At 33.6% G+C, this 26,825-nt stretch overlaps 2 protein-coding genes and 1 long non-coding RNA gene across 3 annotated transcripts; 1 reads left to right on the top strand and 2 right to left on the bottom strand.

The window, feature by feature from the left end:
- Nucleotides 1-5,112: 5,112 nt before the first annotated feature.
- LOC141346379 (E3 ubiquitin-protein ligase TRIM39-like) lies at nucleotides 5,113-12,449 on the bottom strand. Its single transcript, XM_073851233.1, has 8 exons — nucleotides 12,340-12,449; nucleotides 11,662-11,745; nucleotides 10,734-11,287; nucleotides 10,495-10,590; nucleotides 9,353-9,586; nucleotides 9,120-9,258; nucleotides 6,589-6,624; nucleotides 5,113-6,429 (listed from the first exon to the last, which is right to left on the bottom strand). Exons 2-8 carry the CDS (start codon nucleotides 11,723-11,725, stop codon nucleotides 5,882-5,884), a joined length of 1,671 nt encoding a protein of 556 aa, XP_073707334.1. The 5' UTR covers nucleotides 11,726-11,745; nucleotides 12,340-12,449; the 3' UTR covers nucleotides 5,113-5,881.
- A 630-nt stretch (nucleotides 12,450-13,079) lies between these two features.
- LOC141346329 (uncharacterized) lies at nucleotides 13,080-14,757 on the top strand. Its single transcript, XR_012357194.1, has 3 exons — nucleotides 13,080-13,180; nucleotides 14,280-14,354; nucleotides 14,536-14,757. It is a non-coding gene; the product is annotated as an uncharacterized lncRNA (long non-coding RNA).
- Nucleotides 14,758-17,082: 2,325 nt separating this feature from the next.
- LOC141346376 (E3 ubiquitin-protein ligase TRIM39-like) lies at nucleotides 17,083-25,624 on the bottom strand. The gene is made up of 8 exons (XM_073851231.1): nucleotides 25,501-25,624; nucleotides 23,339-23,431; nucleotides 22,577-23,130; nucleotides 22,338-22,433; nucleotides 21,196-21,429; nucleotides 20,963-21,101; nucleotides 18,589-18,624; nucleotides 17,083-18,466 (listed from the first exon to the last, which is right to left on the bottom strand). The coding sequence occupies exons 2-8, from the start codon at nucleotides 23,409-23,411 to the stop codon at nucleotides 17,919-17,921; spliced, it is 1,680 nt and encodes a 559-aa protein (XP_073707332.1). The 5' UTR covers nucleotides 23,412-23,431; nucleotides 25,501-25,624; the 3' UTR covers nucleotides 17,083-17,918.
- Between the last annotated feature and the right edge of the window lie 1,201 nt (nucleotides 25,625-26,825).

Here is a 26,825-nt window from a genome sequence, read left to right as displayed (position 1 = left end):
TCTTATTAGAGAAACATACTACCTGAGTTTTAGCCACAGAGAATCTGAAGCCCCATTTCCCTGCCCAATCCTCAACTTCCTTTACTGCGGTTTGCATTTTCTTTTCCACATACAAAACATTCCGCCCTCTAAACCATAGTGCTCCATCATCTGCATACAATGACCTGCTCACACCCACATCAATATTAGAAAAAATGTCACTTATCATTAAATTTAAAAGAATGGGACTACTTACACTGCCTTGTGGTGTTCCGTTCTCAATTGGTAGCACCCAAGAATATGTAGAACCCACTCTTACCTGTATTGTTCTACCATACAAAAAACTCAATATCCAGTTATTCATTTTTCCCTGAATTCCCATACTTTCCAATTTCAATAACAAACCCTCCTTCCACAGCATATCGTAAGCCTTTTCAATATCAAAGAACACCCCTACTACTACTTCCTTTTTAACTAGAGCTTTCCTAATTTCATTTTCCAAACATATAACTGAGTCCATGGTATTCCTCCCTTTCCGAAATCCGCTCTTATATGCAGGAAAAAGATTCTTACTCTCAATAACATATAGTAACCTATTCATAACCATTCTTTCCATAATTTTGCACATGTTAGATGTCAGAGATATTGGCCTATAATTGATAGACTGAGATTGATCTTTTCCTGGTTTAGCTATTGGCACCACAACCCCATGCTTCCATGAATCAGGCAACTTCCCTGTCTCCCAAACCATATTGAAAAGTTTTAGTATCAAATTGAGTGATACATCTGATAACTGTTTAATCATATCATAGCAGATATCATCTTTGCCAGGAGAAGTCTGTTTTATTCCCACCAAGGCTCTTTTCACCTCATACATTGTAAAATCTGAATCTAGTGTACCTCCATCTGGATTCTTTCTTACTAATATCTGAGCATTGTCCCTCACGCACTGTTCCCTATACCTCCTCATACCCTCTGAAATATTTGCATTACTATGAACCTTAGCAAATGCTTCCACAAACATTTCAGCTTTATCACTATCAGTTACTGCAATATTATTGCTTTCAACTAACACCGGTATATTATTATTCCTCTGAATTCCTCCCATCCTCCTGATCATACCCCAAAGTTCATTAATATTAACTTCTACCCCAATTCTATTACAAAATTGTCTCCAATAGTTCTTCTTTGCTCTTCTAATTTCTCTCCTCACCATTGCCTGGGCTCTCTTATAAAAAATAAAATCAGTGAACAGTAGTGATTTTCTTGCTTTCCTAAGTGCTTTATTTCTGGCACGAACTAACTCACTACATTTTTCATTCCACCAAGGAACTGCTTTTCTTTTATTTTTATTTCTACTTTTACCTATCACCTCCTCTGCTGTATTTTTAAGTACATCACTTATCCTATTATTTAACTCATCTACATCCATATCCGAATAATCAATTTCAGCCATTTTATTTTTACATAATTCTTTATATATCTCCCAGTCAGCTGTCTTAAACTTCCATCTTGGGTTACTCATCACTTCCACTTTTGTTAAATCCACCCCAATCTTAACAAAGATAGGAAAGTGATCACTTCCTATAGTACTTTGCTTCAATACCTTCCATTCACACTTCCTAGCTAGGTCATCCGATACTAATGTTAAATCTAATGCTGAATCACGTCCGCGATAAACATCTATTCGAGTACTGCTTCCATCATTCATGCATACTAACCTTCCCCAATCAAGCATATCCTCAACAATCATCCCATTCATATCATTTTTATTACTCCCCCACAACGTACTATGCGCATTAAAGTCCCCACACCAAATCACTTTATTCTCCATATTCCCATTAATATTTTCCAACATACTTAAGCTCAATTTCTCACATGGATTGTAGAAATTAATAACTTTATAACTTTGGGACCCTTCCCATACTTCCACCACTACTACCTCTGGCTCCACATCTCTTACAACATTTCTGTACCCAATTCCTAGTTTAATGAAAGTAGCCACCCCACCTCCATTCCCAAGTTTCCTATCTTTCCGAATTATTGTATAACCTTGTAATATAAAGTTTAACTGCGGCTTAAGCCAAGTTTCTTGTATGCATATTATGTCTGGGCTGCTTTCATTCTTGTAGATATATTCCTTAAATTCTTGACCATTTGCAATAAGACTTCTGGCATTCCACTGTAAAATTAAAAATACCATTAAGATCCACCACATCCTGCTTGCGAGTTTGCTACATGTGACTTAAGATGATCATTAATCATGTCTACAGAAATACCTTTTATCTCCAAATATTTTTCAGCGGCTTTAATTATTATCTTGATTCTTTCTGTCCGGCTATCCGTTTGCGCTGCACAGTTAACAACTTCCGCCATAAATGTCACAAAAGCCAGTTTATCTGTAATTTTTGAAGTCTCTTTCTTTTCATCCTGTTTCATTTTTGCTCCAGGTAACAATTCCGTACCACTCCCCACATCATTCTTCTTCACAACTTTCTTTATTGCTTCAGAATATGATATCCTTTCCTCGACTCTGATATTCTGAACTTGCACTGCCTGCATCCTCACCTTGCATCCTCCATACCCTGCACTGTGCTCTCCTCCGCAATTGCAGTATTTGGGACTCACTCCTTGCCCACATTGCCCATAATCATGTTCACCCCCACATCTTGCACATCTTTGCTTACCCCTGCAAACTGCCGCAACATGTCCGTACTTTTGGCATTTATAACATCTCAGAGGAGGAGGAATGTTTGGCCGGACAATATAACTTACAAATCCTAAGAAGATTCTGCTAGGAAGTTTATCTTCATCAAAATGAATCATAACTGAGAAACTGTCGATTTTTTCATTATTTCTGGTACATTTCAATCGTTTCACATCAAACACTTTTGCTCCTGTTACATTTTTCTTAATCGCTTCAGCTTGAACGTCAGGAGCTACTCCTGATATTACCCCTTTAACCCGTACCTTTTCATCTGGAATAGAACAAGTAACTTTATGTCCCAGAATCGATTTTATTCCTAGAGCCACTTTTTGTTGTCTGTTATCTTTACAAAATATCAAAAGTCTACCTTCTCTTAAAGTTTTAACACTTTCCATCATTCCTATCGATTCCTTTAGTGCCTTGGATAGCTTCAACGGGTTAATGACATTCAAAGATCCAGCAACAAACTTCATCATTACCTTAAATTGTTCTTTCCTTTTCCATGTCGAATGATTTCCATTCTCACTATCTGTTTCAGATATATTTCCACTGATTTTCTTCCTTTTCCTATTTACCACTACACTCCAATCATCCCCATTGGTTCCGCTATCCGCGCCAAACAATTCATCCTCCATTTCCGGATCACTTCCGGAATCAACGCCACTTCCTACCATGCACGCTCCAGTCACAGACCAGCTGTTGCCAATCCGCCCCTCAAGGGTCTCGTTGACTTGATCCCTGGTCCGCCATTTTTGCGCCACTGGTTTAAAACGCTGACGGGGCGCATGCGCGGCTAGGGGAATCGATTAATCTTCATTCGGATAGTAATGCCTGGGAACATGATGACGTATTTTTCATTTCGCACACCGTACTTCGTGGTCGTAATTCGCATGTCGTGCTTGTAACACAGGTGTTGTGAAAACAAGTGTTGTGTCCGTAAACTGTCGTGGCCGTAGATTTTGGAATCCAATTCTGACAAAAAACATAATTACATACAATAGATTTAAATTACGCACGAGAAAAAAAAAAAAAATTATTCCATAATAAACATATGTATATTGTAAAATATCACCAGTCATCGTCCAATTCATTTAATTTAGAACAGCGAGCTGCAAGAACAGCTTACATTTCCATAAACATGCAGTACTCCGACAAGAAAAGTGTGTATATCTGCTAAGACCCTGATGTGATAATAAGCACTTTTCCACGTCAAAGGCAGTTTTTATAAATATGAGCACTGATGTGGATTTAAGTTTATTAAGATCAAATCTGTACATTTAATAAATGAGGCCCCTAAATTGAAATTCGGCCCCAATCAGCTCCGAGAAAAGTGACACATCTCTGACACAAGTCACTTCCCCAGTTTCTCATGCTCCAAATTAAAGGGCACTACATCGTAAGATACATTTTTTAGGATAAAATCGTCTGGCTTTTAGAGACGATTATTTATTTTGATTATTCTATATTATTTATATTATTTATTATTTATTTATATTTATATTATTTATATAATTAAAGGGCACTTCAGGAAGGAGACACCATTTGTAAGAACATTCCAAATGAAAGTGAACAGTTGATGATCCCTTGATGAAGGGCCCTTCCAGAAATCCGTTACTAAGGAAACATGTGATGGTCCAGGGGTAAGTTCAGTCCTAAAGAGCCACAGTCTTGAAGAGTTTAGCTCCAACCCTGAAAAACCCTCACCTGTTTATAGTCTTAGTAATCCTGAAGACATTGATTATCTTGTTCAGGTGTGTTTGATTAGGGTTGGAGCTAAACTCTGCAGGACAGCGGCTCTCTAGGACTGAACTTGTCTACCCCTGTCATGATCAATTTAAGAAAGTGATTTCTAGTTAGTGATCATGTGATTTCGGGTTACAGGTTCTCACAATGCATTTTGAAGCAAAGTTGGGATTGATTTTGACTTCACATTAAAATGTAAGAATAATTAAATGTCATAATTTTAATGTAATAAATTTCCCGTCTGTGATAGAAATGAAAGAGGTTGTGCAAAGCAAGTTAAAGCAAATGAAATGTTTAACGTAAAAAACAAAAACAAAAACATAACACGTTCTGTGAAGTCCATACTTTTATAAGGGTATTTCTAAGGCATTATCATGAATGCATAATGCATAAAAAAATCTGAATATGTTATATCAACTGATGGATAATCATAAAAACAATTATTACACATTATAATACTTACAAATTTGTGGTTATAACTTTTAAGAGTATGATTATTTATAACACAATGAACACTATATTAAATATAATGGACTTTACCATATCTTGACATTGTTTATTTAACATCAGTACTTTATCTTGTGAGTGGTTAGGTGTTGAGTGTTATTTTCAGTGTTTCCTGTGAGGCTAACGTTAATTTTGATGTGAGCTAGTTAATACTCTTCAACTGAAAAAAAAAAAAAAAGTTTTATATGGCTTTATTTTCAACTCGTGACATCAAAATCAACCACAGACTAGGAAACACAGATGAGCGCTCACTAACTTGCTAAAGTACTCCTCTCTGTGCAACAACAGGTTTGTCCAGCTGACCAATCAGAGCAGAGTAAGCTTATGGAAGCGAGGGGTTTACAGACATTACGCTCAAAACTGATTCAAACAAACCGTTTCAAAATCATGCATCAAAATCAATGCAGTTCATTTATTAAATCCTTTATATTCACAACTGATTGTCTCTGTGTGCTGACCACAATTCAAAGTCCCTGAATGTTGATCTTGCTATATGCTACATGCTAAGTTACTGCTAGTACTGACTAAAGTAGGAAAGTTACTCTTTCTTGTCCAGAAAAATGATCTTTCCTTAAATTGATAAATGATTATACTGTCAGATCTAATAATATTGATTCTGCTACAGTTAATTCTGAGATCTGAGCTAAATATTCATAATTAATTATAACCAGTTATATCATAATATTTTCCCTTTTGAGCTAATTTGCTATAATATAGATAGATAGATAGATAGATAGATAGATAGATAGATAGATAGATAGATAGAGAGATAGAGAGATAGAGAGATAGATAGATAGATAGATAGATAGATAGATAGATAGCTATTTTACTTTGTCAGGTGGAGATGGCAGAACAAATGGCACAAATGTTTATGAAAAGTTCAATAATTATTGAACAAACATTATATATTTACATAAAAAATGTCTAATTATAGACATTATACATTCATTTATTATCATTGACAGGTGTGATGATCAGTGGACTTGAGTTTTTACCTCCATCATTAAGGTGTGGGCCAAATAATGGATAGAGTTTTTCAGTGAAAGACTGACCAGTGAAAGAGTAGATATGAGAGCTGGACTCCACATCATAAAAGGAGACCAGACCCTCCTCATAATCCACAAACACACCGACCCGCTGCGGCTTCACTCTCAGAGACAGAGACACAGAAGGACCAGAGAGAGCTTTATATTCATTTCCATTCCTCAGCCACACAGTCCAGTATCCATCACTGGGACTAGCTGTGATCTTTCCCTTCCTGTTAATGGATTCTCTGGCCAATCCTAAATCCCAGTCAGTCTTTCCCTTCACCTGCACCTCAAAATAAAATCTCCCTGAGGAGAATCCCTCCTTTCCCAAGACACAGGCACAGTAATCAAATCTCTCTGGTTTGTCTGGGAGTTTCTGTCTAATGTCTCCACATCTCACTTGTTTTCCATCATCAGACAGGATGAGATCAGGAAGAGCTGTATCAGGATCCAGAGTCACATCCACTGAGAAAACAGAGAATATCCATCACAACCTATCAATACACACATTTTGTGATGCTGTTTTTAATATTTAATCCATTTATTTCTATTTTATATTTTCGTGCAGTAATGAGGCTGTGAGTGTATGAATGTAAACTAGTGTAGTATAGAGTCACACTGTACCTGCATACTGCTGCATCCACTTCAGCTCTGTAGACACTAATGACAAGAAAACATATGGCAAAACATATATTTATTTGTGGCCAAAATATAATGAAATGTTTGCTAAATATACACTACTGCTCAAAAGTTTGGGATTGGTAAGATTTTTAATGTTTTTTTTTTTTTTTTTTTTAAGAAGTCACTAAAGCTCATCAAGGCTGCATTTATTGTCTTTGATCAAAAATACAGAACAAAATGGTAATATTGCAAAATATTATTACAATAAAAAATGTTTTTATATACTTTAAAATATAATTTATTCTTGTGATGCAAAGCTGAATTTTCATCAGCTGTTACTCCAGTCTTAAGTGTTACATGATCTTTCAGAAATCATTATGCTGATTTATTATTAGAATTATCAATGTTGAAAACAGTTCTGGTGCTGCCAAATATTTTTTTAGGACCTGTGATTCTTTGATGAATATTGAGTAAAAATATAAATCTTGTCTAACAATATAAATCTATGCTATCACTTTCTATTAATTTAACACATCCTTGCTGAATAAAAGTGTTTATATCTTAAAAAAAAAAGAGAATAAATATTTACTGACCCCAAACTTTTGAAAAGATAGTATATATTGTTAGAAAACCTTTATATTTTAAATAAATGCTGTTCTTTTTAACCTTTTATTGATCAAAAAAATTATCACAGGTTGCAAAAAATATTAAGCAGCACAACTGTTTTCAACATTGATAATAAATAAATGTTAAAATAAATGTTAGAATGATTTCTAAGTAATGATTCTGAAAATGTAACTTTAATTACAGATATAAAATACATTTTAATGTTAATAAAAACATTGTTTTACAACATAATAATATTTCCCAACATTACATTTATTTTTTGTATTTTGATCAAATCAACACAGCCTTAATGAGCATAAGAAACTTCTTAAAAAAAAAAAAAAAAAGAAATTGTTGTGTATGTTGCAAACAGTGAAGCTCAATGAAATATATTTTTGAAATAGTAAATATATTAAGTGTCAGCCATCATTTATAAATATATTTCTGTGGCAAGAAAATGCTTTTTTTGGACAAAAATTTATTTTTAAAATGCTTTTTACAAATATTTTATTTATGGCCAAAAATATATTACTAGAAAATATATTTGAGCAAATATATTTTTTGGCCAGTCTTTTTTATATATTTTGTAAAATTTATTTTATATGTAGAAATATATATATAAAAAATATACAGAAATGTGCCAAAAATAAATCAGTAGAAAATATATTCATGTAAATGTATTTTCAAACATATTTTGGCAAATATATTTCTTGGTATTTGAATGTATAAATATATATTTTAAAATTACATCTTTTAAATATATTAATAGCCTATATTTTCATTTTAAATTCTATGCTAAATGTTGTAAAATTACTAACAGCATCTGTAAAATTAACATTTTGGCTGTTATTTTAAGTATTACATCATTATCGATGCATTACAGTAATTCTCATTTTTATTCAGACAAATACTGTATTATTTAGAGTTTTTCACTTTTTTCTTAAATTTCATAGAAATGTATGTAAAATTACAAAAATAATGGTGATCTCTCAAGATCTGAGCATCTTCATTTTTTACAAACCCGTCTGACTTAATTTTATACAAAAGTTCATTTCAAGAATTAACAGAGTTTCAGATGTTGATGTTTTGTTGAAAATATTAAAGTTCGGTGTTTGCATTAGTTGGGCTCTTGACTCTTGATTAAAATGATTTTGTCTGGCTGCTTTAACTCTGTGTTTCTAAAGCCTGTTTGTTAAAGCAATAAATACAAGGGAAAACTGGTCATCAGTAAGAAGATATTAAGAATAACACATTAAGAGACTAGCTTTGTTCACTACTGGGGCTATTGACTATTAAGCTCTATGTTTTAGATGCACAGAGACATCAAGAATCAGCGCATGAATCTCAACAGTGGTGACAATCAACAAAAGCTTTGTTTGTGAATCTATAGGTTGTTTTGTGATGTTAAAAGCTGATTTATTTATCTGAATATTTTGTCACCATGGTTGAGATTGTTGAGAATGATTTTGTATTCACTAATGCAAATATGTCTATATATACATCAACTAATCCATGTGTTATTGCATTTTACAAAGAATGTCATGAAAAAAAAAATCTGTTTTTCTGTTAAACTGTTTCATGAAAATTTCCATGGAATTCTTTTGTGATTTATGTCATTTGACCTGTTTTTTATTTATTTTATTTTTTTTTAAACTTAAGGTATCTCATCAGAATATTTCAAGAAATACCTTTTTTGTAAAACATTTAATGAAAAATTCTGTAAGAGTTCTGTAAGTACATATTTAAATTAGTATTTTTTACTTTATTTTAAGGTTTCTGTTTGGTACAGTGTATACATAAAATAATATAAAAAATATACATTTAAAAATATATTTGAATATATATTTTTTGCTGTATAGTTAATGTTATATTTAACAAATAGAAAACATAATCATGTTTCTATCTGATCAGTGTATGTATTGATGTACCAGTTTGTGTGAGTTTCTCATCTATAGTGTCCTTCAGTTGAGTCAGATCTCTCCTCAGAGTCTCCAGACTCTCATGAGTCTTCATACTGATCTCAGGCCAGTTCCTGGTGTTTGTAGGGCTGCACAGGGATGAGTGAATCTACAGCAGGAGAGAGGAGAAATCCTTCAGCATGGGGAGTGTTCTGGTGTCATATACTGCATTATGATTGATCAGAGAGATCATGTTGACTGACCTGTAGGAGGTGGAGGTGATCTTCAGTGTGTGAGAGCTGCTCCAGATCAGTGTTTCTCATCTTTAGCTCAGTGATCTCCTGCTCCAGCTCTTCAATCAGCTCTTCCTCCTGTTTCTCTGCTGCTTTCTGCTGCTCCTCCATCATCTCCAGCAGTTCAGTCTGATATCTCTCAATGGAGCGGATGAGATCAGTGAAGAGCTCCACATGGGCTGCTTTCTCCTTCTCTGTGTTTCTCTGCTCAACCAAAACAGTCAACAAATTATTAGCAGTGTTTACTAAGAGAAGAATCTGTGTTACTGTCGCTCATGCATTTTTTTTCCAGATACATAAATGTGTTTTTAAGGGGTTTCAGAATCCCTCAACTGAAGTATTAAACTTCATCCTGCACTGTTTGCACTGAATGATTCCTCAAATCATGTGTTTTTCAATCATGTTGAGGAGAGGTGTGCTATTACTTTACTAAGTGATCAGGTCACAGTCATGTTGATATTCAGACCATCAGTGTGGTTACAAGTGTACAACAATAAAATAAACAAGTTAATGATAACTAACTTACATTTTAGACAAATTATTATCCTTGTTTGTATTTGCTCTGATCCCTAAAGTGTTGGAAACAAAGCTGCAACAAACTGTAGTGTTGATTCATTCCTGTTTTTAAATGAATCATTTGAGCGAATAAATCAAAATCAATGACTCAATCATAGAGAGGTTTATTTGTCGCCACCTACTGATGTAACAGTGTAACCTTTAGAAAGAGTCACTGTAAAACCCCCACTATTAATACACACTGCGCTTCTCAAAACTCATATTAATGCTTCTTCATTTGACACTTCAAAGGGCCCTTCAGACTGAAAGATTCCCAATGATTCAAGTGATGGACACTTTATACTCCCTTGATTCTTTGTGCATGTTCAACTTGTGACACAGATGTTGTAAGACAATACAGAAGTGTGCTCTATAGAAACCATTAGTTGGTTCCCTACACCCTTTATTCATGCAAAGCTCTAACTCTAGTGAGTAAACCCTTCAAAGGGATCATGGCATAGAGATGAGCTCTTCAGAGTAGAACACAGCCACACAGCTAAACTAATGAAATTAAAATTATATATAATAAATATTTTATATCAATATTTTAAACTCACTTTTCTGACTTCTGCTGAGTGTCTGATGTCTTGAATCTTCTTGGTTCTGTTCTGGATCATCTGCTGCATGTCTTTCTGTGTCTTCATCAGTTCAGTCTATAGAGAGAACAACACAGACTTGTTTATCATAACACAGATTAAACTTACAGTATGTTCTCATAATGAGCTTTTATTGCACAAAATGAACTAAAATCTTTTTCCTCATGATATCAGTCCTTTAAAAGTACAATAACTTCTACCTTCTTCTCTTGACTCTCCTCTTCTATAGGAACAATGTTATGGTTCTTGTGGTCTTTCACAGAGCAGATGTAACACACACATGTCTGATCATCTCTACAGAACAGATCCAGAGGTCTCTCATGTTTCTGACATATATAGTCCTCCAGATTACTCACAGGATCCATCAGTTTGTGTTTCTTCAAACGTGCCACTCTCAAATGAGGCTCCAGGTGAGTTTCACAGTAAGAGCTCTGACACACCAGACACGACTTCAGGGCTTTCAGCTTTCTTTCCTCACAGATGTCACACAGAACATCAGTTGTTTTCACAGGAGTTTTCTTTTTATAGTGACCTACAAGCTCTCTGAGTGTGGTATTAATCTTGAGATCAGGTCTTTGCTTGAATGTTTCTTTACAGTATGGACAGCTGCAGGTCTGACTGTTGTCCCAGCACTTATTCAGACAGGTCTTGCAGAAGTTGTGTCCACATGGAGTGCTGACTGGATCAGTGAACACGTCCAGACATATAGAGCACTGAAGATCCTCAGACAGAGGACCACTGGAGGATGACATTGCTGAAAAAAGACATTATTTAGGATTAGTGTGAACTCCTTCAATACTGTTTATGAAGAATCCCATGAAGAATGTAAAGAGTGTCTAGAGACAAAGTGTGATGACTTTCAAGAAACTGAAATATATAAGAGATCATCTACAGTCAGTTAGTCATTATTGTAAAATTAACCCAGAAGCTGATCAGAACCCAAACGTGAAGTTCATTACACAACCACTTACCAAATAAACAAATAAATACATGAACAAGAATTATTGTGTTAAACTGAAATTATTTTATCATCTGTTTTACATTCCTGACTGTACATATTAAATATTATAAGAGAAAAGTGAAAAGTCATCTAGGTAAAAGTCACTGTTTTCTGGTTTATTGACTTACATGGAGGTGAATGGTCTTTACTTCGTCTCCTGGTTTTTCTTGCTGTTAGTGAAGATTCTGCCATTGTTCTTTCCCTCTTAAAGCCTTTTCAAGAAAAATGTAAGTTTTTATTTTTTAAGACATAAAACCAAATTGTATGACAGTTAAATTGGTTAAATCTCATGTACGAACTGAAACATGAGTGACTTAAAAACTCAGCGAACAATCTGAACTTTGACCTGCTGTTTAAATAAAAAAAGTGCAAAGAACAAGTAATATATTTTCCAACAGACATATTTCTCTTATACGTTTCTCCACAAAATATATGATCAAGAGTCATTCTCATCTTGTTTAATGTTAAAGTGATTTTCAGCTGCAGTGTAGCAGGTTTGTTTTCTGTTTGTCTGCAGGTCATTTACTTCCTGTTTCTTTAGTCTTTACAAAACGTCAAGATTTTTTGTCAAAAAGTGACAAAGTGACAAAAACAGCAAACTTTGCTTTACAATCAATCAAATGACATACTGTTAATACAACTCTGATATAATTTAAGTGCTGTAAACAACTAAAGCAGTGGAGTATCTGACACACTTAAACCTGCTTCTGTTCAACGTACTCCAGTCTGACATAAACCCTACTAAACCAGATCAGTTCCATTAGAAACCTGTTCAGGACAATCTCTCTTATATTTCTGTAATTTACCTGTGAGTATCAGATGTGTCCAGAAGGGTCAATATTCTCAATATTCTGTTGTCTAAAGAGTTTGATCGTTTGAGACGTCCACGATGTTGCAGATAAAGTTTCACTTTCCCTTTCTCTGAGTCTCTCTCTGAACTACAGTGATGTCAGAGCTCCTCCTGTATTCACACATTTACATTTGTGCCTGTATTCGGTGTGTTAGTTCATGTGTGTCTGTTTGTATTGGGACTGCTGTTTGTCAGCTCATGAAGAAGAGATTTCAGCACACCTGATTGTTTGGCAACATTTGTAAAGTGTTTCTAGGTAAAATGCTGATTGATTTACAGATGTTTAAAGATATTCTTTTCTATTCTTATTTTACACTTACTTTATTTTCCCAAAGTGCAAATGAAAGTGATAACAGGTGCGCTTGAGTGGCAACAGCAGAACAACACCCAAAAGGTAATGGTTTTGCAGATGCACTGTAAAAAATTTCGTTTTTGAAAAATTGTGGAAACTGACAAATAAATATTGACTCAATTAATTGCTTCCCAATAATTATCCCCAAACAAAATAATGCATTGAAGTAATTTTAGCTGAAGGTCTGAAGTTAAAGTTAAAAATATATATTCACCAAACATATTAAAATGTGCTCAGCCAATCTACCAAGCAGAAGTGAAAATCTGTTTTAGCCGAACAAGCTTTGCAGCAGAAAAGGCCAATACGCATGCGCATGAGAGAGAAACCGTTGGTGCCTTGGTGGAGTGAATTCAAATTCCTGTGAGCGGGAGAACGAGAAAGCTGAGACGATGCTGAGGGCGACAAAACATCATTTACAGACGGATTTTCTATTATTAAAGTTATGGTGAGTACTGAGCTTTGTATTTATTAAGTCATGAGTCACGTACATTACATTGTATTTTGCCGAATAACTGTGAATTCACGCCTTTAGTTCTTGGGTAAGGTTAGGGTTGTGCGACATATAACGTTAACGTTATTGTCTTTGATATTTTGTTTTATCAATGTGGGCTTTCACATTATCCTGTACGTTATATCGCAAAAAACAAAAAACACGCCTGACAGAGTGCACTGCACGAATACATTAACGTTATGTGTGATGAAGATTAAGTTAGACTAGTGAGGAAGCGCGTTTTGTCACTGCATGATTAGTCTATTAAAATGCATGTAGATTGAGTACATATGGGGAGGGAGAGAAAATATATTTTAAGTAATTTCAAAATCTGTATCACGCGAAGAGTGCCACGTTTTCCGCCAAAAAGCCGCATGGTTGCAAATTTGATATTGGTTTTATACAACAGTTCAATAAACAAGAAGTTAATATTAAAGGACTTGCATTTTAGACACAATAATGCCTGTTTTTACTTTATTTCGCCAACAAAAATCTTTCCAAACACAGCCAGGGCACTGGTTTGCGTGTCTGTGCAATATGACGGTGTTTGATTCTTGAATGAATCAACCGTTAAATGATTCGGTTCAATCGCAATGACTCACTTATAAACATGGACTTACTGACACCTACTGGCGGTTTTAATTTCACGTTTAACATATTCCAAATATCAGTATTCAACATTTTATGTTTAAAATATAAAAATATTATTTTGCATGTGTAACTGCAGGTTAAATGCATTCATGTCTCTTTGAGCTGAATTAATCTGAAATGTGTAAAAACATCTCGTTGTCACTTCAGATGCTACAGAAGTCCATAAGATACATACCAGCATAATAACACACTCAGCAAGACATCGTCTAATGATCATTTTTGATAATATCCCAGAAAATATTAAGATATATTTTTATCAATACTACACACCCCTATCTCACAGTTACCCAAATTTACTATTTAAGCTAAATTATTTTTTATCTCACTGTATAATGATTATATACAATTTATGAGACACAAGGAAGATGTTTCTGCTATAACTTTTTTTTTTTTTCCCCATTAGTGTTACCCACCATTGCCAGGTCTGAGCTCAAGAGGCACCGTTTGGTATAGAAAAAGTACCATTACGAATTTCACAGTGAGTATTTATCTTTAGTGAATCTTTGTTTTATATTAATGCCAAATACTATTAGTTCTTAGATGTAATTTGTGAGGAGTTGCTTTCTTGAGAGCTGCCATGAGACATGGCTTGGATGTAGACTGCTAATTCTAATGTAGACTTAGTATTGACATTGCTATTTTATACTTTGTTTTTGCAGAATACCAAGCCATTGGAGAACCACACAACTGCAATGAAAATGGAACTTCTTGAAATGGTAAGCAGTGGCACTTGCACCTCAACGGCCATGTCAAATGTGCTGAATGTTAGGTCAACTGGAACTGGGAACACTTCCCATAACACCTGTTGTGCTTGTTGCATTGTAAGAAGAATGGCCTCTATATTAATATTAGTCTGTTTTGTTCTTATTTATTCTGAGGTCACAGTAGCCGCCAGATCCAGTCTGTACCCAGCCCAGATGGTGGATCAACACCTAGAGACAACCTCTACAGCCCTGAATGTCAGCAGAGACCAAATCAACTAGATGAGCCCCAGAGACGGATCATCAGTAAATAACTCCTCACCTAGACGGCCATTGGCGCAAGACCATGGGAACCAGATGAGACCTTTGCAAATCTGAGTTTGCTGCAACAACGGACTTTGCCACTATTGTCTTATTTAATACTGTAAAGTTGCTTATTGTTAAAAGCCCTGAATAACTAAATGCGACCGATTGATTGAATGTCTCCGTTGTCCTGGAAGAGGAGGTGGAGCTTGACAACTTAGGAAATGCATTTATTGTATTCTTTGGATTATTGTATGCACTCATCGTGAGTACTGCAAGGACTTAAAGGGACAGTTAACCCATTAATTACTAACGCTCATTTCATTCCAAATGCATAAAAACCTTTGTTTATCTTCAGAAAACAAATTAAGATATAGAATCTAAATTTTGATATAGAAATTAGAAATAAAAATAGAGTTTTACTCTATTTTTACGTTTATATGGAACGACATGACGGTAATTAATGACAGAATTTTACTGTAAACACTGGTTGAAGTAATCTCCCTATTACTTAAATTTGATGGTGTTTTTGACATTTTTAATATATTAATGTATTTTACGTTTAATGTTTAAGTAGGTAAGATGCAGTTTTATGAGCTCAGAATATCTTTTGTGAGAATGGTAATATTCAGTGGCAATACACTGAACACTGGTTGAAGTAATCTCAGATAAATTATTACATTTTATACTGTAGAAAGTTTACTGTGTATTTATAATTTTAAAGTATTTTCATGTTATGTTGAAGATTTCATTAAAAAATGATTAAAATGTGGCAATGTATCATTTAATATTTTTTTCCTTTTCTTTTGGTGCAACAGGGAATAAACAATTCAGTAAGGTTGTTTTAGCAATATACATTTACCGATATTCATATTTGAATTAGGTAAAACAAAAAATGTATGCTACCACAATTTAAAATATTTAATTGGGCCGATAACATAGTTTGGTAGACTTATTTGTTTTTCAGTTGGCTCAATATATTATTTCTCATTGAGTGAAAGTTAACAGACTGTTGCCACAATTGATAAAATTCAATTAGCAGAATATCCAATTGGGCCAATTGAAAAGTTTAGATGTGATCAGTCACTAAAAAATTTTGAGTTTGGGGGGTCTGAAATTTTTTACAGTGTGGTGTCCACAGACAATTGCTCTCTCCTTGTCCTTCCTGACTGATTCATCTCTAGTCCTGTGTTTTGTTAGAGTCCTTCTCACTCCGTGTATAATGAGGCAGTACCTGTAACTCAATCACGTTACATAGACAGTCCAGTTCCTCCAGGATGACACATCCATACGTGCTGTCACAAGGAGGTTTGGTGTGACTCCTAGCACAGTCTCAAAATCATGGAGTTGATGATCCCTTGATGAAGGGCCCTTCCAGAAATCTGTTAGTAAGGAAACATGTGATGGTCCAGGGGTAAGTTCAGTCCTAAAGAGCCCCAGTCTTGAAGAGTTTAACTCCAACCCTGAAAAAACCCTCACCTGTTCATAGTCTTAGTAATCCTGAAGACATTGATTATCTTGTTCAGGTGTGTTTGATTAGGGTTGGAGCTAAACTCTGCAGGACAGCGGCTCTCTAGGACTGAACTTGTCTACTCCTGTCATGATCAATTTAAGAAAGTGATTTCTAGTTAGTGATCATGTGATTTCGGGTTACAGGTTCTCACAATGCATTTTGAAGCAAAGTTGGGATTGATTTTGACTTCACATTAAAATGTAAGAATAATTAAATATGTCATTATTTTAATGTAATAAATTTCCCGTCTGTGAAAGAAATGAAAGAGGTTTTGTAAAGCAAGTTAAAGCAAAAGAATTGTTTAATGTAAAAAAAAAAAATAAAAATGATAACACTTTCTGTGAAGTCCATACTGTATAAGCATATTTCTAAGGCATTATCATGAATGCATAATACATTAAAAACATTATAATATCTTATAACAACTCTTTGATAATCATAACAACAATTATAATACATTATACTAGCAAATTTGTGGTTATAACTTTTAAGAGTATGATTAATTATAACACAATGAACACTATATTAAATATAATGGTCTTTACCATATCTTGACATTGTTTATTTAACATCAGTACTTTATCTTGTGAGTGGTTAGGTGTTGAGTGTTATTTTCAGTGTTTCCTGTGAGGCTAATGTTAATTTTGATGTGAGCTAGTTAATACTCTTCAACTGAAAATAAAAAAATGCAATGTTTTATGTGGCTTTAATTTCAAGTTGCGACATCAAAAACAACCACAGACTAGGAAACACAGATGAGCGCTCGCTAACTTGCTAAAGTACTCCTCTCTGTGCAACAACAGGTTTGTCCAGCTGACCAATCAGAGCAGAGTAAGCTTATGGAAGCGAGGGGTTTACAGACATTACGCTCAAAACAGATTCGAACAAACCGTTTCAAAATCATGCACAAGTATAAATGTATATTCTGGGAAAATTGCAGTTCATTTATTAAATCTCTTATATTCACAACTGATTGTCTCTGTGTGCTGACCACAATTCAAAGTCCCTGAATGTTGATCTTGCTACATGCTACATGCTAAGTTACTGCTAGTACTGACTAAAGTAGGAAAGTTACTCTTTCTTGGACAGAAAAATAATCTTTGCTTGAATTGATAAATGATTATACTGTCAGATCTAATAATATTGATTCTGCTACAGTAAATTCTGAGATCTGATCTAAATATTCATAATTAATTATAACCAGTTATATCATAATATTTTCCCTTTTGAGCTAATTTGCTATAATGTAGATAGATAGATAGATAGATAGATAGATAGATAGATAGATAGATAGATAGATAGATAGCAATTTTACTTTGTCAGGTGCAGATGGCAGAAAAAATGGCACAAATGTTTATGAAAAGTTAAATAATTATTGAACAAACATTATATATTTACATAAAAAATATCTAATTGTAGCATATAGATTTTTAATATTAAAATGATAAAAATAGCAGCACATAATGCTTTCAGACTTTTAATGATAAAAATCATTATTTTAATCTTTCATATGAGGAGTTTAAATTCATTTATTATCATTGACAGGTGTGATGATCAGTGGACTTGAGTTTTTACCTCCATCATTAAGGCATGGGCTAAAAAATGGATAGAGTTTTTCAGTGAAAGACTGACCAGTGAAAGAGTAGATATGAGAGCTGGACTCCACATCATAAAAGGAGACCAGACCCTCCTCATAATCCACAAACACACCGACCCGCTGCGGCTTCACTCTCAGAGACAGAGACACACGAGGATCAGCACAGGCTTCATATTCATTTCCATTCCTCAGCCACACAGTCCACTGTCCATGACTGGGACTAGCTGTGATCATTCCCTTCCTGTTAATGGATTCTCTGGCCACTCCTAAATCCCAATCAGTCTTTCCCTTCACCTGCACCTCAAAATAAAATCTCCCTGAGGAGAATCCCTCCTTTCCCAAGACATCGGGACATGTATCGAATCTCTCTGGATTGTCTGGGAGTTTCTGTCTAATGTCTCCACATCTCACTTGTTTTCCATCATCAGACAGGATGAGATTAGGTTGAGCTGTATCAGGATCCAGAGTCACATCCACTGAGAAAACAGAGAATATCCATCACAACCTACCAATACACACATTTTGTGATGCTGTTTTTAATATTTAATCTTTTAATTTTTATTTAACTAAACTAGTGTAGTATAGAGTCACACTGTACCTGCATACTGCTGCATCCACTTCAGCTCTCTAGACACTAATGACAAGAAAACATATGGCAAAAAATATATTTATTTGAGGCCAAAATATATTGAAATGTATGCTAAATATACACTACTGCTCAAAAGTTTGGGATTGGTAAGATTTTTAATGTTTTTTTTTTAAGAACTAAAGCTCATCAAGGCTGCATTTATTGTCTTTGATCAAAAATACAGAACAAAATGGTAATATTGCAAAATATTATTACAATAAAAAACGTTTTTATATACTTTAAAATATTATTTATTCTTGTGATGCAAAGCTGAATTTTCCTCAGCTGTTACTCCAGTCTTAAGTGTTACATGATCTTTCAGAAATCATTATGCTGATTTATTATTAGAATTATCAATGTTGAAAACAGTTCTGGTGCTGCCAAATATTTTTTTAGGACCTGTGATTCTTTGATGAATATTGAGTAAAAATATAAATCTTGTCTAACAATATAAATCTATGCTATCACTTTGTATTAATTTACCACATCCTTGCTGAATAAAAGTGTTTATATATTTAAAAAAAAAGAGAATAAATATTTACTGACCCCAAACTTTTGAAAAGATAGTATATATTGTTATAAAACCTTTATATTTTAAATAAATGCTGTTCTTTTTAACCTTTTATTGATCAAAAAATGTATCACAGGTTGCAAAAAATATTAAGCAGCACAACTGTTTTCAACATTGATAATAAATAAATGTTAAAATAAATGTTAGAATGATTTCTAAGTAATGATTCTGAAAATGTAACTTTAATTACAGATATAAAATACATTTTAATGTAAATAAAAAAAACATTGTTTTACAACATAATAATATTTCCCAACATTACATTTATTTTTTGTATTTTGATCAAATCAACACAGCCTTGATGAGCAGAAAAAAAAAAAAAAAGCTTTTGTAGTGTATGTTGCAAACAGTGAAGCTCAATGAAATATATTTTTGAAATAGTAAATATATTTTGTTTCAGCCATCATTTATAAATATATTTCTGTGGCAAGAAAATGCTTTTTTTGGACAGAAATATACAGAGGTCAAAATATATTTTTAAAATGCTTTTTAAAAATATTTTATATATGGCCAAAAATATATTACTAGAAAATATATTTGAGCAAATATATTTTTTGGCCAGTCTTTTTTATATATTTTGTAAAATTTATTTTATATGTAGAAATATATATATAAAAAATATACAGAAATGTGCCAAAAATAAATCAGTAGAAAATATATTTATGTAAATGTATTTTCAAACATATTTTGGCAAATATATTTCTTGGTATTTGAATGTATAAATATATTTTTTTTAAAATACATCTTTTAAATATATTAATAGCCTATATTTTCATTTTAAATTCTATACAAAACGTTGTAAAATTACTAACAGCATCTGTAAAATTAACATTTTGGCTGTTATTTTAAGTATTACATCATTATTGATGCATTACAGTAATTCTCATTTTTATTCAGACAAATACTGTATTATTTAGAGTTTTTCACTATTTTCTTAAATTTCATAGAAATGTATGTACAATTACAAAAATAATGGTGATCTCTCAAGATCTGAGCATCTTCATTTATTACAAACCCGTCTGACTTAATTTTATACAAAAGTTCATTTCAAGAATTAACAGAGTTTCAGATGTTGATGTTTTGTTGAAAATATTAAAGTTCGGTGTTTGCATTAGTTGGGCTCTTGACTCTAGATTAAAATGATTTTGTCTGGCTGCTTTAACTCTACGTTTCTAAAGCCTGTTTGTTAAAGCAATAAATACAAGGGAAAACTGGTCATCAGTAAGAAGATATTAAGAATAACACATTAAGAGACTAGCTTTGTTCACTACTGGGGCTATTGACTATTAAGCTCTATGTTTTAGATGCACAGAGACATCAAGAATCAGCGCATGAATCTCAACAGTGGTGACAATTGATGACAAATTGTTTCATGAAAATTTCCATGGAATTATTTTGTGATTTGTGTCATTTGACCTTTTTTATTATTTTTTTTCAACTTAAGGTATCTCATCAGAATTTCAAGAAATACATGTTTTGTAAAACATTTAATGGAAAATTCTGTAAGAGTTCTGTAAGTGCATATTTAAATTAGTATATTTTACTTTATTTTATGGTTTCTGTTTGGTAGCCATTGCTGTCAGCAATTTAACTGTTTTTTTTTTTGTTTTTTTTACAGTGTATACATAAAATGGCCCAAAATATGTACAAAAATATATACATTTAAAAATATATTTGAAAATATATATATTTTTTGCTGTATAGTTAATGTTTTATTTAAAGAAAAGAGTACATAATCATGTTTCTATCTGATCAGTGTATGTATTGATGTACCAGTTTGTGTGAGTTTCTCATCTATAGTGTCCTTCAGTTGAGTCAGATCTCTCCTCAGAGTCTCCAGACTCTCATGAGTCTTCATACTGATCTCAGGCCAGTTCCTGGTGTTTGTAGGGCTGCACAGGGATGAGTGAATCTACAGCAGGAGAGAGGAGAAATCCTTCAGCATGGGGAGTGTTCTGGTGTCATATACTGCATTATGATTGATCAGAGAGATCATGTTGACTGACCTGTAGGAGGTGGAGGTGATCTTCAGTGTGTGAGAGCTGCTCCAGCTCAGTGTTTCTCATCTTTAGCTCAGTGATCTCCTGCTCCAGCTCTTCAATCAGCTCTTCCTCCTGTTTCTCTGCTGCTTTCTGCTGCTCCTCCATCATCTCCAGCAGTTCAGTCTGATATCTCTCAATGGAGCGGATGAGATCAGTGAAGAGCTCCACATGGGCTGCTTTCTCCTTCTCTGTGTTTCTCTGCTCAACCAAAACAGTCAACAAATTATTAGCAGTGTTTACTAAGAGAAGAATCTGTGTTACTGTTGCTCATACATTTTTTTTTCCATATACATAAATGTGTTTTTAAGGAGTTTCAGAATCCCTCAACTGAAGTATTAAACTTCATCCTGCACTGTTTGCACTGAATGATTCCTCAAATCATGTGTTTTTCAATCATGTTGAGGAGAGGTGTGCTATTACTTTACGAAGTGATCAGGTCACAGTCATGTTGATATTCAGACCATCAGTGTGGTGGCAAGTGTACAACAATAAAATAAACAAGTTAATGATAACTAACTTACATTTTAGACAAATTATTATCCTTGTTTGTATTTGCTCTGATCCTTAAATATACTTGAAACAAAGCTGTAACAAACTGTAGTGTTGATTCATTCCTGTTTTTAAATGAATCATTTGAGTGAATAAATCAGAATCAATGACTCAATCATAGAGAGGTTTATTTGTCGCCACCTACTGATGTAACAGTGTAACCTATAGAAAGAGTCACTAAAACCACCACATATAATACTCAGGGTGCTTCTCAAAACTCATATTAATGCTTCTTCATTTGACACTTCAAGGGGCCCTTCAGAATGTAATATTTCCAAGGATTCAAGTGATGGACACTTTATACTCCCTTGATTCTTTGTGCATGTTTAACTTGTGACACAGATGTTGTAAGACAGCACAGAAGTGTGTTCTATAGAAACCATTAGTTGGTTCCCTACACCCTTTATTCCTTCAAAGCTCTAACTCTAGTGGGTAAACCCTTCAGAGGGATCATGGCATAGGGATGAGCTCTTCAGAGTGGAACACAGCCACACAGCTAAACTAATGCAACTGAATTATATATAATAATTATTTTTTTTACAATATTTTAAACTCACTTTTCTGACTTCTGCTGAGTGTTTGATGTCTTTAATCTTCTTGGTTCTGTCCTGGATCATCTGCTGCACATCTTTCTGTGTCTTCATCAGTTCAGTCTATAGAGAGAACAACACAGACTTGTTTATCATAACACTGATTAAACTTACAGTATGTTTTCATAATGAGCTTTAATTACACAAAATGAAATAAAATCTGATTTCTCATGATATCAGTCCTTTAAAAGTACAATAACTTCTACCTTCTTCTCTTCACTCTCCTCTTCTATAGAAACAGTGTTGTGGTTCTTGTGGTCTTTCACAGAGCAGATTGAACACACACATGTCTGATCATCTCTACAGAACAGATCCAGAGGTCTCTCATGTTTCTGACATATATAGTCCTCCAGATTACTCACAGGATCCATCAGTTTGTGTTTCTTCAAACCTGCCACTCTCAAATGAGGCTCCAGGTGAGTTTCACAGTAAGAGCTCTGACACACCAGACACGACTTCAGGGCTTTCAGCTTTCTCTCCTCACAGAAATCACACAGAACATCAGTTGTTTTCTCTGGAGTTTTCTTTTTATAGTGACCTACAAGCTCTCTGAGTGTGGTATTAATCTTGAGATCAGGTCTTTGCTTGAATGTTTCTTTACAGTATGGACAGCTGCAGGTCTGACTGTTGTCCCAGCACTTATTCAGACAGGTCTTGCAGAAGTTGTGTCCACATGGAGTGCTGACTGGATCAGTGAACGCATCCAGACATATAGAGCACTGAAGATCCTCAGACAGAGGACCACTGGAGGATGACATTACTGGAAAGAGACATTATTTAGGATTAGTGTGAACTCCTTCAATACTGTTAAAAAAAGAATTTCATGATTAATGTAAACAGTGTCTAGAGAAAATCCAATATATATATATATATAATATCATGTACAGTTAGGTAGTGTTTTTTCAACATTAACCCTAGAAAAATAAAATTAGTTCATGCACTCATTCTTTAATGGTTTATTGACTTACATGGAGGTATATGGTCAACACTTTGTCTCCTGTTTTTTCTTGCTTTTGTTGATGTTGGTGAAGATTCTGCCATTGTTCTTTCCCTCTTAAAGCCTTTTGAAGAAAACAAAAAAACAAAAAAAACAAATGCACTTTACAGTAAAAGTTATATTCTCCCTTTAAGCCTTAAAGCCAAATTAGATCACTTGAACTCAATCAAAATTTATAATAAATTGGTAAATCTCATAATTCATTTGAAACACTGTGAGTGACTCATAAACTCATTGAACAATCTGAACTATGACCTGCTGTTTAGATTAAAGAAAGAACATACACCCCCCTCTCCCCAAAACAAACAAAACACACACACACACACACACACACACACACACACACACACACACACACACACACACACACACACACACACACACACACACACACACACACAACATACATATAAAAACATATATAAATCGTGCATAATTATTATGCAAGTGAATATTCTGATCACATTAATTTTAAAAATGACAGAATTATAATTTTCTGGTGCAGTGCAATTGTTAATGAGGAAAGGTGTGGCTTAAAGTGGCAAACACTTTAAATTCAGATGTAAGTAATTATTAGGCAGATTTTTTGCTATGGGTAAAAATGTTTAAAAAAATTCAATAAAAAGAGACTTAAATTGATGCTGAAATGTCAAAATTATAAAATGCTTTTCAGAAAAATACAATACTCTGAATTTTTCCAAACTAATGAAGCATGACCATCAGAAAATCAACCAGTTTGTCAATAATAGTCAGCAGGGTTGCAGAAAAATGCGTTGAAAAGAAAAGGTGCAAATTGGCAGCAATAGCAGAATAAAGCTTTTAGACTCCAGTGCCACCATTTTCCAGAACTGCAACCTCCCTGGATTCTCCAGAAGTACCAGATGCCTACTTTTAAGAGAATTTGCTAAGTTAAAGAAAGCTGAAACCGAACTCACACTTAACAAAAATCACAAGCTGAAGTGTTAAGATTTGGCCAAAAAATACACGAAAATCTATTTTCCAAAAAAGGTTTTATGGACAGATAAAAAGAGAGTAGCACTTAATAGAGCAGACGGCTGGGCCTGTGGTTGGCTCAATGATGGACACAGAGCACCAGCTCGAGTCAGACGTCAGCACAGTGGTCAGGGGGTGCTGGTGTAATGGTGTGGGCTGTTATTAGTAATGATGATCTTGTTGGACCTTTTGGGGTTGCAGACAGACTAAAAATGGATTTCCAAAACTATTAACAATTTCTGGAAGGCACTTTCTTCAAACAGTGGTGCAAGAAGCAGTCAGCATCATCCAGAAAGACCATAGTCTTCATGCGGGACAATGCTCCACCACATGCATTCAAGTATTTCACTGATTGTCTTGCCAGAAAAGGCTTCAAAGATGACAGAATGAAGTTCTGGTCCCTCTCCTCCCCTGATTTGAACCCAACTAATAACTTGTAGGCCCTTCTTAAGCATGAGATTTACATTGAGAGAAAACAGTACACAACTTTAAACAGCATCAACTGATCAAGAACAAATCAAGACATTGACTAATTCTATGGATTAGTTATATTGGCTGCTTAAAACTTTGAAAGGACATTAAGATATTATTTTAATTTTGTATTTTGTTTTCTATTTTTTTAAATTTGTTTAAACATTCTTGATAAATAAAGAAATAGATAACTGATAGATTAAAAAAGTCCTGAATAATTGTACACACACACACATATTTGAGAAAGTTGTAAGAACAAATTAAAAGAGAATTTTTAAGAACAAAATAAAGTTGAACACTTGCTTGTAGTATTGTACTTATTCAACAGTAAACTTAATAAATAAAAGCATATGTTGCATAATAAGTATGCACACTGTGTGTATATATGTATCACGTTTGTGCTCAGTTTGTCTGCAGGTCATTTACTTCCTGTTTCTTTAGCCTTTATGTTGTGACTAAATGACAGAAACACCAAACTTTGCATTATGACCAATCAAATGACATACTGTTAATACAATTCTTAAACAGTTTCAGTGCAGTAAACAACTAAAGCAGTGGAGTATCTGACTTCTGTTCAACTCACTCCAGTCTGATATAAACCCTACTAAACCAGATCAGTTCCATTAGAAACCTGTTCAGGACAATCTCTCTTATATTTCTGTAATTTACCTGTGAGTATCAGATGTGTCCAGAGGGGTCTTTGAACGACTCAGTATTCTGTTGTTTAAAGAGTTTGAGTTTAGTTCATAGCGTCCATATTGTTGTTGATCAAATTAGTTTCACTTTCTCTGAATCTCTGAACTACAGTGATGTCAGAGCTCCTCCTGTATTTACATAATTACATTTGTCCCATGTATTCGGTGTTTGTCTGTTTGTATTGGGACTGATGTTTCTGTCAGCTCATGAAAAAGAGATTTCAGCAGACGTTTTTTTTGGCAACATTATAATAATGCATAAAAATATTGCAACTAAACATTAGCGCTCTGCTCCCTCTGCTGGCGATGATATACCATTACATGCTGAACACCCAGGTAAAAAAAAAGTGCACTAAAATACACTTTATTTAAGTATACTTAGTACACTTTTCAGTAATGTACTAAAAGTGCTCTATTTTCGCACACTAATTTTGTACTTATTGTACTAAAAAATAGTATTAAGTATATGTTAAGATAAACTTAATACCATCTAAGTGTACTCAACTGTGCTATTTTGAGACACCATGAAATTGAACTAAAATGTGCTTTTAACATACTATATCTGTATTTAAAAATATATATGTAGTTACAACTAGAAATACACTTGAACCCTACTTTTAAACATTTATAAATATATTTATGACTAATTTAAAGTATAACAATAATATATTAAAAGAATATACAAAGTGTGAAAAAAGTGTGCTAACATACAATTTAAGTACACTTAGTGCACTTCCCTAATGTACTTAAAGTGCTCTATTTTCGGCCACTGATTTTGTACTCAATATACTAAAAGTTATTCTTAAGTATATGTTAAGATAAACTTAAAATCATCTAAGTGTACTCAACTGTGCTATTTTGAGACACCATGAAGATGAACTAAAACGTGCTTTTAACATACTATCTCAGCATTTCAAAAAATGTATTTTGTTACCACTTATAATACAATTGAAACATATTTCATAAACCTTTAAATATACTAACTATACATAAAAAATAAACTTACTGATTATTTAAAATACAATAATAATATATAACAAATGTTTACAAGGCGTATTTATAATGTATTGCCCACATGTTTTTATTAATAAAAAATACACTTATTAATTATTTAAAATACATGAATAATATATAAAAAATGTATACAAAGCGTATTTATAATGTATTGCCCAAATATTTTTATTAGTAAAAATACACTTGATGATTATTTAAAATACATGAATAATATATAATAAATGTATACATAGCGCATTTATAATGTATTTTTTATTAATAAAAATATGTGGGCAAGACATTATA

The sequence above is a fragment of the Garra rufa genome, chromosome 12 (genome assembly GCF_049309525.1).
Source record: "Garra rufa chromosome 12, GarRuf1.0, whole genome shotgun sequence".
NCBI classification, from domain to species: domain Eukaryota; kingdom Metazoa; phylum Chordata; class Actinopteri; order Cypriniformes; family Cyprinidae; genus Garra; species Garra rufa.
The sequence above is the reverse complement of the archived record's forward strand: the minus strand, read 5'-3'. Positions and strand labels throughout refer to the sequence as shown.

Coding starts and splice junctions, on each gene's coding strand:
- LOC141346379 (XM_073851233.1), bottom strand. CDS start 11,725: ATGGCAGAATCTTCACTAACAGCAAGAAAAACCAGGAGACGAAGTAAA. Junction 11,288..11,661: donor TAAAGACCATTCACCTCCAT/GTAAGTCAATAA, acceptor GTCTTTTTTCAG/CAATGTCATCCTCCAGTGGT. Junction 9,259..9,352: donor ATCACCTCCACCTCCTACAG/GTCAGTCAACAT, acceptor CTCCTGCTGTAG/ATTCACTCATCCCTGTGCAG.
- LOC141346376 (XM_073851231.1), bottom strand. CDS start 23,411: ATGGCAGAATCTTCACCAACATCAACAAAAGCAAGAAAAAACAGGAGA. Junction 21,430..22,337: donor ACTCAGCAGAAGTCAGAAAA/GTGAGTTTAAAA, acceptor TTGGTTGAGCAG/AGAAACACAGAGAAGGAGAA. Junction 21,102..21,195: donor ATCACCTCCACCTCCTACAG/GTCAGTCAACAT, acceptor CTCCTGCTGTAG/ATTCACTCATCCCTGTGCAG.